The 14754-nt window shown below is 45.3% G+C and overlaps 1 protein-coding gene across 14 annotated transcripts in view; it reads right to left on the bottom strand.

Annotated features, from left to right (window-relative positions):
• Positions 1-14754, bottom strand: part of LOC122718364 (MAP7 domain-containing protein 1-like) — a 144831-nt gene that overhangs the window by 91638 nt on the left and 38439 nt on the right. For 3 of the 14 annotated variants that reach the window (XM_043943404.1, XM_043943412.1, XM_043943388.1), the window contains exon 1: positions 969-2619. The exons of 8 other annotated variants lie outside the window; for them this stretch is intronic. In XM_043943404.1, the coding sequence (XP_043799339.1) occupies positions 969-1170 (202 nt within the window). In that variant the 5' untranslated portion in view covers positions 1171-2619. Of the gene's footprint in view, positions 1-968; positions 2620-14754 lie in introns of those variants that run through there. 3 more of the 14 variants (XM_043943453.1, XM_043943429.1, XM_043943436.1) reach the window with 1 other exon arrangement.

Consider the following 14754-nt stretch of genomic DNA (forward strand, 5'->3'; position numbering starts at 1 on the left):
GTTTATCATTCGAGGAACACGTGTAACGTGTTCGTTAAAAAGCGAAATAAAAACTATTATATTAAACTGCGATACATCTTGAATCGATATCAGGATCTTCATCAAAATAATGAAGCGGCTTTCCAACTACTGCTTACTTTCATTAAGCGAAAGAGGAATCGATCGAAAAAGCTTTTCTTATTCGTGACAGCTGGCTGACGAGGTCGTGGTAAGAAGTTGAATTGGAAATTATGACCTAAGATGGATGCGATTTAATGAGATTTCGATGCAGGAGCAAGCTCAATAATTCATTATACCATTAACTAAAACTTAACAGTGATCGTCTCGATCGCGAAGGAATGAACAGGTAAGATTTGGATGAAGGATCGCGAGCCATGATACAAGAATATTATAGATCTTTAAAGATTTATGGTCAGTGCACGAACAACGGTATGTTTATAGTAAGAATGAATTCTGTACGTTTTATCTTTACGTCCGGAGTAAAATGTTTAAAAATTGCAAACGTGCAATTAGAAAACTCACGAAACTCATATTCTATATACGTTCCAATAAAGCCATTTTTATAATTTAAAACGCGTTCTCCATTCGGACAGAAACAAGTAACTAAGACAAACGTATCTTGATTACGAGATCGTTAAAACGGGTCTTATTAAACGATCCATTGAGCCGAGAACAAAAGATTCTCCATTAATATTTGAAACGCCGAATAATTTATAGGAAGGAATGAAATCGTTTGACCAAGCACGACCTACGTGCTTACCATATCACATCCACATTTCAACCATAAACGCGCCAATTCGTTCAACCTTTAAAAGAAGCGAGAGAAACTAGATAAACGGCGAATCCCATCGAACCGGAATCTTCCCTTCCCCCCCTTTGGTTTTCACATAGATAGAAAAACCGCATGGTGACCACCGCATGCGTTCCATCATCCCCAGACAATGACCCGGTACAAAGTAGCGACTCACATAGCCAGACGTTGCCGCGGGGCGCGGTGTGGAGCAGGTTCAGGTGCAAGTTGAAGTCGAGACCGGCCAGATCCTGTCTCAAGTGGGTGCTGTCCATGATCAGTGCTCTTTCGGGTAGAAGGAAGAGGTGGTCGCTCCCTTCGGCGGGCCCCAGGGTTCGCGGGACACCGAGCCCAAGAGGCCCAGAACGGGCTGTCAACATTCTATTCTCACGATCGCCGAAAATCGCGTTGTCGCGCGATGGCGCATTATCCGACCCGATCCCCGACACGCTGACCGCCGCCGCTTCCTCGCGCTCGTGACCGATCGACCACCACCCCTCCAACACCCCCTCGATTACTGTTCTTCGACCTTTCCACTCGCGTTACTACGCGTACTTACTACGCGAGCTTCTTGCGTTCTCCGCGTGTGTCGATGCGGGGGGGAAACAATGGCCGAGACCGATGGCCTAACCACAAACGCGTATAGTCTTTGAATAGTTAAACTAACGAGTACAGGACAAGTACAGTTCGCGAAGCTATTATGGATTCACGTATTCGTAACGAATCACTGGTAAGGTGATTTCAATTCTGGTGATCACTGGCACCAGGGTTCACTGACAGTCTCGTAAATATTTACACGTAGAAACTAAGAATTGGTCGCGAGGAGACGACAATCCTCGAAATAAGAAAGCCGCGCGAAGTACGCTTATTCGAGCAACCCTCTCTTCCTCGCGGCGCCCCTCTTCTCTTTCATCGCGTCCGGCGCGAGTTGCTTCGCGGTCCAATTAATCCGGCTCTAATTACCAGCCACTTTTGTTGATCGTTAACTAGGAATCGTCTAGGCTCGCGTAACGGAGAATCCTTCCCGAAATCTTTTTCTCTCTCGGCGAACAACCACCAACCAGTGTTACGCTCGTTTGCCCTTTGGCTCCTTTTGCTCCACCAATCTTCTTTCACTCGGTCTGTTTGTTTATTCTCGCCGATATAACACCGTGTCGCGATTGATCGAACGCATCGTACACGCTCGACGAGTATATCTTTGATCACGGGGACCGGAGTACGGTCTTGCGTCTCGATCGGTCAGTCAACCCTAAGTGAGGAGTGAGGAGACGCGAGGGACGCCTGGATCAGTCCACGCGGGTTGGTACGAATTGACCGTATGGAGTGGTCTCGTTAAATTCGTTTAAAGGCGGGGTGCTTCGTTAAGAAGCTCCGAGATAGCTGGGAACGTGCCTCGATCGCGACAATGTTCTCTCTTGAATGTAATTTCAGACGATTTCAAAGTTAGCGTAGCACTATGCTCGAGATGAGACGTAAATCAAACCATGTATGTCGTCTTCTCTTTATATCGATCGTGTTTGCCAACAGAAACGTCCCCAAGCACAATAATCTCGTTTGTATATACGAATCTTTGATCGCCCACAGCAAATAATTGAACGCACTGCACACTTTCGATGTGGTTCGTTTGATTAACACGTGCCCTCTCTGGAGAAATCGCGATTAGATACCGAAGAAACGAACAACCGAATCGGATCGACAATTGATTTAAGCGGGGAGCAAACGAACCGTATTCGATCGGTGATCGTACATCACGAATGTAAACACAATGAAGAAACGTAAGACGTGACTGGCTGTCAAAGCAGACAGAAGTGACTCGTGACGACACACGGATATCGAGCGTAACACGATCCTTTGCGCGTGGCGGTCAGCATTCGACTGAATGACGCTGCGATGCGGCGCGCTTGCGAGTCCTGCCGAGGGATGTCGGAAATTGCCGAACACGCGAACGTACGATTCGGCCGGTAGACACAGGGATTTTTCGTTTCGTTCGGGGTCGAGATTAAAAAAGCATCGGAAGACACATAGTGCGTCTAATCTATATATTTCATCGACACTCACACACCTATATGTTTGAATATAATTTCTCGAATTTAATAAAAAAAATAAAATTGCGTCTCTACATCGGAGAATTGACACCGAACGGATAAATGTTCATATTGGAACGGATGGAATATGAGAAACGAAATACACGTTCGTTTCATACGAACAGGAAAAATAAAATTGAGTGAACGAGATCGTTGAACTGGAAGATTTGAAAAAAAAAAAAAAAATTCTCGCTAATTCCCGCCTGGTTTCTGGCGTCGAACGACAAGTTCTGATAACTGATGGATTTTCTACGCGTAAATGTCCTCCTCTGCCTACGATTTGTTTGCCTCGATAGTACAATCGCGCGCTGTATACTCTCAGTTATAAAAGGAGTTCTATTCATCGCCATTTCTGTCTTCCCTTGTGCCCCATAAACTAAATAAAAGCTTAAAAGCTTTTTAACGCTTTGTTTTAAACATGAGAATTCATTCTTGTTTAAAATTCCAAGATTTTTAAGTCTTTCCGATTGTTAAACACGCATAATTTTATTTCCTCGAGCGATTGTCCAATTTAACAGTATACGCTCGAAGGATTTAACAGGATCGTAAAAAAAAAAAAAAAACATCTGATTATAACATTATTCTACGCACAGTTAAAAGGCAATTACTTACGTCTAGAATTACAGTTAAACGGTAATTACAACCGTTTATAGCATGATACTGAACAACGAAGGAAGTGATCTTTAAGCTGCGATCATTAATGTGCATTTTAATACGCACATACAGTCAGGTAAATACATATTTATACTACAAGTGCAACGGATATAGCTCTGAAAATGCTATAAGGCGCATTGACTCGGCGAAAAAGAAAAGAAAAAAAAAAAAAAAAAAAATGAAAAAACGAAATTATAACGAAATCCATTTCTAAAACCACATATTTGAAAAACAAGATCATTAAAAAAAAAATTTATATATCCTCTAATATTTCACGAATTCAATTCAAAATTTATAATTAAAAAAAAAAAAAAATTAGAGTAATTCTTAAAAAAAACTATCGTAGATGAAATTTCACGCGAATTTTAACGGTAATTTTCTTCGACCAGCTAAATTTTAACAGTTGAAACTCAGTTAATTAATCCTGGTTTGACTCTTAACAAAAAAACTTAACATCCCAAATTCTCGTACATCTTTCTTATCGAAAAGCAAACTGAACGCATACTTTCACCTCGTCTAGTAGCATAAACCGTACACCGACTCGAACTGCGTCAGATACTTGGCAAACTTTTTATTGCGTTTCTTATCGAGCTACGACAACGCGGCGTGTCGTTCGATCGATCGATCGGCTCGTTCGAGGTGATTTTCTTGCCTAGGATAAACCGAGCGTCGCGTTCGCCGAGCGTAAACGGTTTCAAAGAGGAAGGTGGGAGACGCGTGAGCCGGACGAGAGAGAAAAGCTCGTGATGCGAGAATATCTCGAGCGTACGACATGGCCGACCACGCTTAACAATTTGCACGAACCTCGCTTTTATAGCTGAACAATGTTTCATGAGACTGCATCCAAATTATTTCGCATAACGTGACGACCGTTACAACTTTTTTCTCGGGTCGCGTTCTACGAAGTTGCAGTGAATGATTTGGAAAAACGAATGGATCAAGTGAAACGATAACTTTTGATCGAATAATTGTAAAAACTTTCGAGATTTTTCCTTTTGAAACATCCTGTTGAAAGAGCACAAGTATTTCGCTCGTGTTCTATCGTACGTGCTTTTCAACTCGAGATTATTCGATTATTATTATAGGGCTGATTCTTAATAATTTGCTCGTGAAAGGACAAATGTTTGGAATCAGGTTTAAGGCTCACGATAACGGTCGACTTAACGGTTTTGCAGATAGTCAACGTGACTCGATTCCGTTTTCTTCTTTTTTCGGATTATTCCTACTCATAGCTTCGATTAAACGATTATAAATTCTTGTGCGTTTCAAGGGAAATTCAAAAATATAAAAATATATTAAATCATATACCGCGCTCACGCTCAGGTTAACTACAGCTTGAGATTTTGTCAAGTTTATTGCACAGACCTTTGATGCAGCTTACTTAACGGATAATTGGATGCCTCGTTTAAAATCGTGTTACAACATCGAGGCAATTATCTGCTCGATGAAAGTGGTCTACCGCTACGAGTTTCCAGTATCAAGTTCGATCGAGTTCGATTAAGTGTCTCGTAATTACGAAAATGTTTTCGTTTCGCAAACCGAAATTCCGAATTCTCGATCGAGAATCCGAGAGGCTGTTCCTTGATCGTGAATTTGATCGAAATTCTTCAACTTCAACCCGATGGATCTCACGGTGAAATCGGTGCAAGAGAAAAACTTCTTTCGACCGGGAGAAGTTAAGACCGCTGTACTTCGCGACCGAACCAAGCTGCATCGATCGTATACTGTTACCCGCTCTGCGGAGAAGCTTCTTGCGGCTTGATCTTCCGCGTGCGTGCCTCGTGTACGAACTCGCTCAAATGGCGATCGATGCCCCTTTTATGGGGACTAATATGCCAAGTCCACCGGTCGACTCGTCTGATAGCGGCGGCTTCGTACATGCAGCGATCCAACCGGACGCAGACAGCTTGCCGACAACCCAACGATCGACAGAGATCTTCGTACTTGTTCGCGGTAATCCTGTCGTATCGCCTCGATAAGACGAATTGCACTCTTTACGGACTCTTTCTACGGGTTAAATTGGATCGTTCTACTAATAGGCGATCGTTCGAACGGCTCGCTTTTCAAACGTCTCGGATCGATTATATAAATTATAAAAAAAGGGGGGATAAATAAAGAGCGCGATTATTTCGCAACTATCATCTTTCAAACGTCGTTCGACGAACGTTCGACGTTTCGTCGCGACGTATCGATAAGCTTGGAACAATCTCGGACTAACCTTGAACCTCTCGTACGATGAGATTTTGACGACATCCCAGATATTCCGATACGATCGTGGATTCGCGTGTTTTTTCGCATTGCTTTCGTGGGGGGGAAGGGAAATTCAACGTTCGATAACCTTGAGAAATAGATAGATAACGTTTTTTAGAATTTCAACAACATTTCAGCGTGATGCAACATTTCGAAATATTCCACAAGATTGAGGTGTAAAACGGAATTTCCGAGGCGCGTTTTCACAGCGGAAAGGGAAGAGTACGAGTGAAACGACAATGATCCGAAATACCGCTACTCGCCGACAAACGAAAGCGTTGGATTGCATAGAAAAGTGGTGGCGCGGAGGATTAAATCATCGCTAAATCCGCGCGCCACGCGAACACCCGTTATTTCGCAGTCCTCGCGTATGATATTACGGCATTGTGATGCCCGATACACGATCGACCAGAAAAGGGACGAGACGCGTCGAGACGTGACGGCAATCCAGCAGACCTCGTGCTGCCAAAAGTAGCCTCGTGTACCGTTCGTATTACCATCTTTTTTACGGCTGTCCATCTGGCGCGAAAATCTATCCATCTCTCCCCTGTGGAGCGCAAAATATCCTCTCCGTATTTAATCGGATCGACCATCGTCGTGCATCATCGTTGGCTGCGTGGCTCGTTAAAAAAAAAAAAAAAAAAATAATAATAAGAAAAACGCTCTCTTCCGCGTCAAGTAACAGGACCGAAAGGGGTTCTACGAAAATTACATCACGTCCACGCGACTTTCTTTCAGAGAACGATCCACGTTTAACGTCCAATCTTATTATTTATAACCGCGAAACGGTTTTTAATAACCGTTTTCGTGCTCGTTTTCTACGAGGATGTGTCATAACACCGCGTTTCCAACTGCGTCCGCTTTCCACGGCAATCTCGCCATCTTTTTACTCCTTTGTGTATACCTACGCTCTACACGCTTATGCATAGAAAACTCGGAGATACCTTGAAAAAGTCGCAACCTCGGAGTGTGGCAATCACTCAGATTAGAATCGATCTGTTTCGCGTCTGTTTCCTTCCAAGCGCGAATGCATTCTCCAAGGCGGTCGCAATTAACGTTGACGCGAGAATAATTAAAATTAAAAAAAAAAAAAAAGAAAAAAAACGTGACGTGGCGCGGTTTCGTGTTGCGAGCAGATGGCACGCGGTGAAAGCGACGCGAGCCGTTTTTTTCAGTGATACGCAATCTTGGCCCGGTGGAATGGGATACATAGTCGCGCGCTTCTTTTCTCTCTCTCTCTCTCTCTCTCCGTCCCTCGTGATAAATGAGTCAATTTCGCGGCGTTACACGCCGCTCCGTGGAAAAAGATAGGAATCGGCGGCCGCGAGTTTAACAGAGCGGGGACGAGGTTCCGGCAATCAACGCCGATTTCCGTTCCTAATCGAGCCGCGAGATTTCCGCGTGAATCATCATCGTGGCGGGAAATTCAAAAAAGGAAGGAGTGGGAAGAAGGGGGAAAATCGATATAGTCGATTTTATAAACAGCAAAACGGATCTCGTTTATCGTCTCGGAGAAGCGAATTGGCTGCTCCACTCCAACGCTCGCCCCATTGCATCGGTCTAAAATCACAGGGATCACAGGAGAGTTAACTGAAACGCTGCCTCGCGTTATCCGAGATTTCGTTACGATCGGAATCGTGTTCGCGCGCAACAACGAGAGATGGACGAGAAAAAAGTATCGTATAGTATGAATAATCATGAAAATTGACGAACTCGTTGTCGAATTCTTGACGAGGAGCAAGTGATGCGTGGTAGGGAATTGGGCCAAGCCGATTCCTAGAAGGCGCAAAAGGAACGCGAATAATTTCGTTCCGATGATCGTCGGCGAGGATCGTGGCTTCGACAGGCAATAACTTCGTTCCGCTGTAATAAATATATCGAGCGGAGAGCGGGCTCCCAGGCACCCACGACTAAAAAGAAGAAGAAGAAGAAGAAGAAAAGACTACTCTACGCGGCATTCTTTGTACCTTTTCGTTCCTCCCTTTTTTCCCTTTTTCTTTCCCTCTCTTAATCCGCCGCTGCTTAGATCACGAAAGCTTCCGCGAAACGATTTCTTGCCTCTCTGTAAATTAAATGATAGGCCATGATCGGCGAAAGTGGGGCAGCCAGGGCCAAGGAAAAACTTGGATGTTTCGCCTTGCCTTCTAGAACTCGTTCGCAAGATCTTCGAAGGGAGATAAGAAGAAGAGGAAAGGGGTCGCCGGATATAAGCGGCACCGCAAACGCGGAATCGAAGGTTCGAGGATGAAAAATAGACGGAGAATATTGCGCGAAATGCGCTCTAATTCTCCGCTCGACCTCGCTATCTTTTATTGCACAGTGCGAAAGCTATAAACGGGAAGGATCCTTTCGATGGTGGGGGCAAACGCGATATCGATGCTTTTATTCCCCTCTATTCCCGACTATTTTCCGCACGATTGGAACAAGTTGATATTGTCGAGCGAAAAGTTGGCGAAATTTAAACGAGTTCGCGAGGACAAGGACTTGGACCAAGGACGAGGATGACGACAGAAAACTCGAAAACTCGAATCGGAATTCGGATTCATATCATACGGGATTGCTCTTCTTCCCAATTCTTCCAACCCCGAAAATAACTTTTTACACTCGTTTCAACGTTCCACGGCACTCTCTTGTCGACGACTCGTCAAATCGCGCTGCATCCTCGCACTATATATCCCGATAATCGATATTTACATCTCTTCTTACTTCTTAATCTCACCGGATTTGCCCCCGGCTCCGTAACAGTTTCTCCTTTCATTAAAAAAAAAAAAAAAAAAAAAGGAAGAAAAGAACTCGATATAGACGTGTTTCCTTCTTAGAAACGCAAAAGAGGGTGGAGAAACACGGACAATCGTCCCCGCGTGTCTTTAATCTCGGTGAATTAATCCGTTGGTATCGCATCTCGCCCGGTCAGCGGCTTGCTAGCTCGTAGTATCTCGTTCCCTCTCGTCGAAAGTCGAGCGATCCAAAGCGAGTTCCAACTCGGGTCCAAAGATTATCATCGCCCCGGGAATAAATGGACGATGGAAAATGGTTCCGCGCGGACTACGGTGGCTCGTCGAATCGATTCGATAAATAACTGGGGAATAGACGATCCGCGAAAGTCTTTAACCTAAATCGGGTGCACCGATCGACTTTCCTTTCTCATATTCCACCCGATTACGCGATTAAGAATATAGAATCGAATTATATATGATTTTATCGCGTACCACAATCGCGTCGAGATAAGTTGTTGAAACGAAGAGTTGCGACGACAAAGTTTCAATTCGAGTACACATTCGTCGAATAATAATATAATCTTAATTTCCAATAACGTTGTTTTCGATGTTGAGCACGGCCACGTTCGTTCACCATTGGTGCTTATCGCGAAGAAAGATCCTTTTCTTTTTTTTTCCAATTCTCGTCAAGACACGCACGCGCACAAAGCGTCCTTCTTTCTTTCGAGGAAAGGGATTAAAGGATCAAAGGAGGAGAGGCAGAGAGGGCTCGTTAACTCCATCTTCTTGATTAAATTGCCCTGACTCCTGCGCTTCACCCTTTGTCTCCGTCCTTCCCTGCCTTTATCGTTGGCAAAAATCTCTCTTTGCTCGTTTTCGCGTCCCCCCTTCTAAAAAAAGGATGTGTCGTTTCACAGTCGAGTACAAAGAAACTATATCTCTCCTCGAGGATAAAAATCGACGCGAAGTAAAAAAAGCTATTATCGTGGAGACTCTTTTCCCCTCCCCTCTCTTATCGAACGTTCATAAATTTGATTCTCCTTACACTTATCTAGCAGGACTACGCGCGAGCCTGAGAATAATTCGTTAAAGCATTCCGAGTAGGATGTAGGCGTGACCGAGGCCGGCTACCCTTTTTTCTTTTTTTGTTTTTTTAAGCTTTCACCGAACTGCAAGCCTCGGATAACAGTTATTCCGCGCGTAATTATACCGTGTTGGCGCAAGAAATATACTTGGCCACGAACCGCGAGTTTTCTTGCGAACATCATTTCCCCCATTACTCCGCCGATCTCGCTGAGCGTATGAATCTTTGAAATCCTCGATCCTCTTTATCACGCGTCCGCTTGAAAATCTCCACTCGCGCAGTTAAATGGAAACACGTCCGTTTCTTAATTCGGGAAATTGCGTATCGAGGTTAATTACGAGGCGACCGAGCGAATTCCTTCCTCGAGGCTCGTTGATTAATCGTGCGCCGTGTTCCCCTTGGTGAATTCGTATCGAGCGAAAACTCGGCAGATACGATACGAATTCTGGACAAGTTGGAAACAGGGGAGGGAAGAGAGAGAGAAAGAGAGATAATAAAAAGGGATGGCGTAGACGCGGGGAACAAGCGCGAGGCTGACCCAGATGATAGGTTCTATCGATCGACGGCATCCTTTGGCTTGAATTTAACGCCTACGGACGCGGCACGGGGCAAACGAACTGTGAGAAAAAAAGGAAGGTAGGAGAAAGAGGAAACGAGAAACGTGACCGAAGCTGAGAGTCGTCCCGTGTCCGAAGATCGATGCGACGTTCGGTGGAAAGATGCGGATTACGCGCTCTGCCGAGCGAACAACAGTGTTGTTTCTTCCTCTGCGTCGGCCAAATGCGTCTTTTCTTTTATTTTAAAATTCACTTCAATTTTTTTCTTCTTCTCGATAATCGGTAAGCGAAACGAAGGAAAAGGAAATACACCCGTTCGAGTCGAGTAGAGTCGGGTCGGGTCGGATCGGGTCGGGTCGGGTGCGCGTTAATCAAGCAGACAGAGAGTTGAAGCGGTGTGCAAATACAATTGATGGATCGTTTTAAACGGAAAGGAGACGCAGTGAAAGCTGACTGCCGTAGAGAATCAAGATCCACGCGGTCGGACACGCTCCATCCGGAGTTCCTTGAAATGAGACAAGAGGGCACGGCTCGATCTCGAGACGAGATGTCTCGCCCGTACGAAACGGAGAGTCTTGCCTCACGTTTGCATTTCAACACGTGACGAGGCGGCGACACGCGATTCTCGACCACTTTCCTCGGCTTTCGTGCCTCTTGGGCTCGACTTAATTAGCGCCACGTGTCTCTACGGGCTTCTTCTTCTTCTTCTTCTTTTTTTCTTTCTCCAGGAAATTCGTTCCTTGGAAACGCGTGGAAGGATCGTTCGATGACCTACGATAATTGCCGATACGTCGAAATTGGCGAGTTTCCTTCGAAAATTCGATGATTATATGATACATATATATATATATACACATCGAATGGAGATTAAGGCGAGTCGTTCTCGTTCGCGCGCGTTGGTCAATTTATTCGAAATCTCCACTCGAAAGTGTATCGTTTTTCTAAGTACGCGAGAAATTAGATGCTGGTAAACGGATTAAGGTTGTCAAGCGGCCGCGCCATGTAACTACCCGAGCTGCATTCCAGTTCAGACCTTACACGTGGGGGGCTTCCTATCCGACCACTTCATCGGGTCAAACCATGCTACTGTGCATCATTGTTGGAAGGATGCGTATACCTGTTAATCTAGGAAATCCTTACAGCCAGTGATCACCAATTAACGCTCGAGCCGTATCAATTACAGTGCACAAGCCGCCATAAATTATTTTAAGTAGATCGTCCCGGACATTGATCACGCGCGTAATTCTAAACTTTTACCGTTACACGAGCAACTCGTTGACGAGTTGTCTTCTCCTCCCTCTAATAACGAAATAAATTTTTTTTTTTTTCCGTGAATAACAATCGTCGTCGCGAGCTTATAAAAGCGTATTGAACGAATTGCACGATTCTTGGCACGATATATAAAGTTGTATTAAAAAATTCAATGAAACGTCGTTTAGGTAGACGAGGGGGTGGATAAATCGAATCGACGTAGTAATCGACGTAGAATTATCATAAATTTTCCAGGGGCGCGCATATCACCGCCAATTTCCCGTTTCGTGCGATGCACGTCTATCTCTATTAAACGCAGATCGTCATCCGCGCTCCTAAACATTCGTCGGACGGAGGCGGTGATCCGTGACACAGTTTTCCTCCTCCTTTTCGATCTCCGCTGAATCATTTTCGAATCATTCTCGTCGGAAAAAAGAAATCAAAAAAAGAAAGAAGAGAGCGTGGGTTAGATAGGTTCGGCTTAACGAGTAATTAACCGATAGGGAGAACGTTGAGGACTCGAGAACGAAAATGGCGACTTGTTTGGGTCATGGGGTCGACGGTCTCGCGGTGGATAAACAAGTCGTAACATCGTACTTTCGAGCTTGCTCGCGACAGTTGGTGGCGAGGATCTCGCGTGACGCTCGAGGGCTGATCGATATTACGAGTTAACAATGCACGCACACGCACATATACACGCGGTACAGTGTGTACAGGTAAGCAGAGAAGGATCGACAAATAAAATCGACTCGGTCCCGGGTTGGGGACCGTGCGAACTCGGATTTCACGTTCGAACTCGATACACACAGGTGCAGGTCGCTTTATCGACTTCCTGCTGCACCTGTGTTTCGCTTCGCTCCCGAACGGAGAATCTTTCTTCCTGGGCTGGGCTCCCGTCACGGAGACCCGGCCCGATCGGAAGCAATTAGGGGCAAATCGTTGCAAATTGCATCCTCGAACGAGTGGAACGTCTTAAGAGAAGGAAGGCTACGGTGATCCACTTTTCGAGATGGAAAAATTCCTTTCGCGTGTGTACACGCGTCGCTTTTAAAAGTTATTAAAGATATAAAAAAGACAAGGCGTGCTCGGGAAAGAATAATTCTCGGGGTTGATCGGGAATTTCTCTCGTCTGTTTTCGGTAACGAAACGTTATCCGTGATATTTGTGTGTAGGAACAATGCACGATCCGAGTTAGAGGTAAGGCAATAAACTGGCGAATATGCATCGGGCGATAAGTCGGAACGGTGCACGTAGATTGGCGGTACAATACCATGAATAATGAATCGTGTCCGATATCAAACGGATGCCTTGCCCGCGGCACGATCCACGTTTTCTGCTACCTCGTGCCACCGCGATAAATAATCTTCGTCCGATTGCGCGGATCGCTCGTGACCCTTTCGACTCAATTAGACGTATCGTCCAACGATCCTCGTGGCAAATCGTCTCTCGTTTCTCGAGCGCTGCTCCTTAAATTTAAATCATATTCGTTTTACCGAGCGATCTCGTCGTTGTTGGGATAATATAATATAATAATTCGTCGGAGGTGTAACAGAATTTACGACAGTCCTTCGCCGGCAGACTCGTTCGATCGGTCATCGATCGGCTTCGAATTACATTCTTTTCCGCTTACGTGAACGAGGACCACGAGGTGGAAACTCTCTCATTCTCCTTGGCCTCTTACTCGGTTTTATTATCCGTTCCCATCGATCGGTTCTTTCTTCTGGAAAACTATTTCACCTCTGTCCCCGATTTCAACCAACCGCTGTCGAACTATCGAAAAAAAAAAAAAAAAAAAAAAAANNNNAAAAAAAAAAAAAAAAAAACTCCAAGTGTTTTCTCTCTGGAAACTGCGTCTCTGTTCCAAAAATCGGATCTTCCAACAACGAAAAGAAATATCTTAGCCGGTGCAAAGCGTCCTCGCGTCTTCCCAAATGGAAAGAAGACAGTTTGCAGAGAAAGAGACGCGTCGTACCTCTCTATCTATCTTCGCTTCGCGACATTTTTACAAAGAATGGAAGTTTTTCGCGAGGGAGAAAAGGAGCAACGTGGCATGGAGCAATGGCGGAGGGGGTGTGCTCGAGTCGGTTCTAACGCTAATGAAGAGAAGCCAGTGGAGAGGAAGCGTCGTAGTCGCGTGGCACACACGGCGCCACGTCTTGGCGACACGCGGCCTTTCCTATGCAAAAGGAAATGGACGTGGGTTGCCAGGGTGACGGCAGCCGGCGCCCGACCGAGCAAGGGTCGATACGACCACGTCGACGTCACCGATTCGTTCCTCTCTCGACCGACGAGAGAGAGGAATTGACCGGCGATCTTCTTCCACGTGCTCACGATTCGTTCGTGAGCGCGTCCTTGAGGAAAGGGGAGGGACGGATCTCCAAGAAATCTATCCCAGAAATTTCGATTGCAGCAACAACTGCGCCAAACGCAACCCTGAAACCGGGGGTTTGTTTGCGAAACGTTCGGTGAATAGAAAAGTGTATGTACACCTATATATGTATATATATATACAGAGAAGCTGCGCGCTCGATTTCCGCTTCGGTTTCATCTTGGTTTTCCACGTATTTCTCGGTACGAAAGGAGAGAATAAAAGATATTTCGCGGAGAAGATAAATGGCAAATTATACGACGTATACGAGACGATTGTGCGCTTGCTTATACGGGGGAAAGACGATTAGTTAAGGAAGCCAGAACTGGGTTAAAACGTTCAAACCTAAAAACTACGATTTTAATAGAAACGAAGAGTCTTAGACTGCCGGTTACATATAGCCCCCGGGGGTATTACGACTAGGACTAATATAAAAAAAAAGAAAGAAAAAAAACAAGCTCGCATCCTCTAACTGTTGTCTACATGCTCGAAGCGGATTTGCTATCTAAGCTGACCTATATTTAAAACCAGATGTAGACGCACGATCATCTTCGCGAGAGGTGAAACCCTCGAGAATCGAGAGTTGGTGAACAAAGTCGAAAGGAAATTGGACGGGCGATCCGATCTCCTCTCCTCTCCTCTTCGACAAAAACTGTTCGATCCCGGCTTCCAACTTCGTAGATATCGAGTTACGAATACGGAACGCGGAATACGCGTCGATGGCATCGCGTCGAAATAAGCGAAGCAATTGATCGTCGATGCGGCCAGCACGGTGAAACGTGGCATTTGTTGCGCAAACGAGCCACGAACCGGCTAATTTTTTCCCCGATCGAAGCCAAGATCCGGCTAATCGCGGCGGCGGAAGTCTCGATCGTGCACGATTTTACGAGCACGGCATGTCCCAGTAACCCGCGAAACACACTCCTAACGACGCGAACCGGGGGCATTGTTACGACTACGAGGAAGCATAAAGATAATATCCGACTTTATCGACACGCC

Source organism: Apis laboriosa, unplaced genomic scaffold (genome assembly GCF_014066325.1).
Source record: "Apis laboriosa isolate Shangri-la unplaced genomic scaffold, ASM1406632v1 scaffold11_cov152, whole genome shotgun sequence".
Lineage (NCBI taxonomy): Eukaryota > Metazoa > Arthropoda > Insecta > Hymenoptera > Apidae > Apis > Apis laboriosa.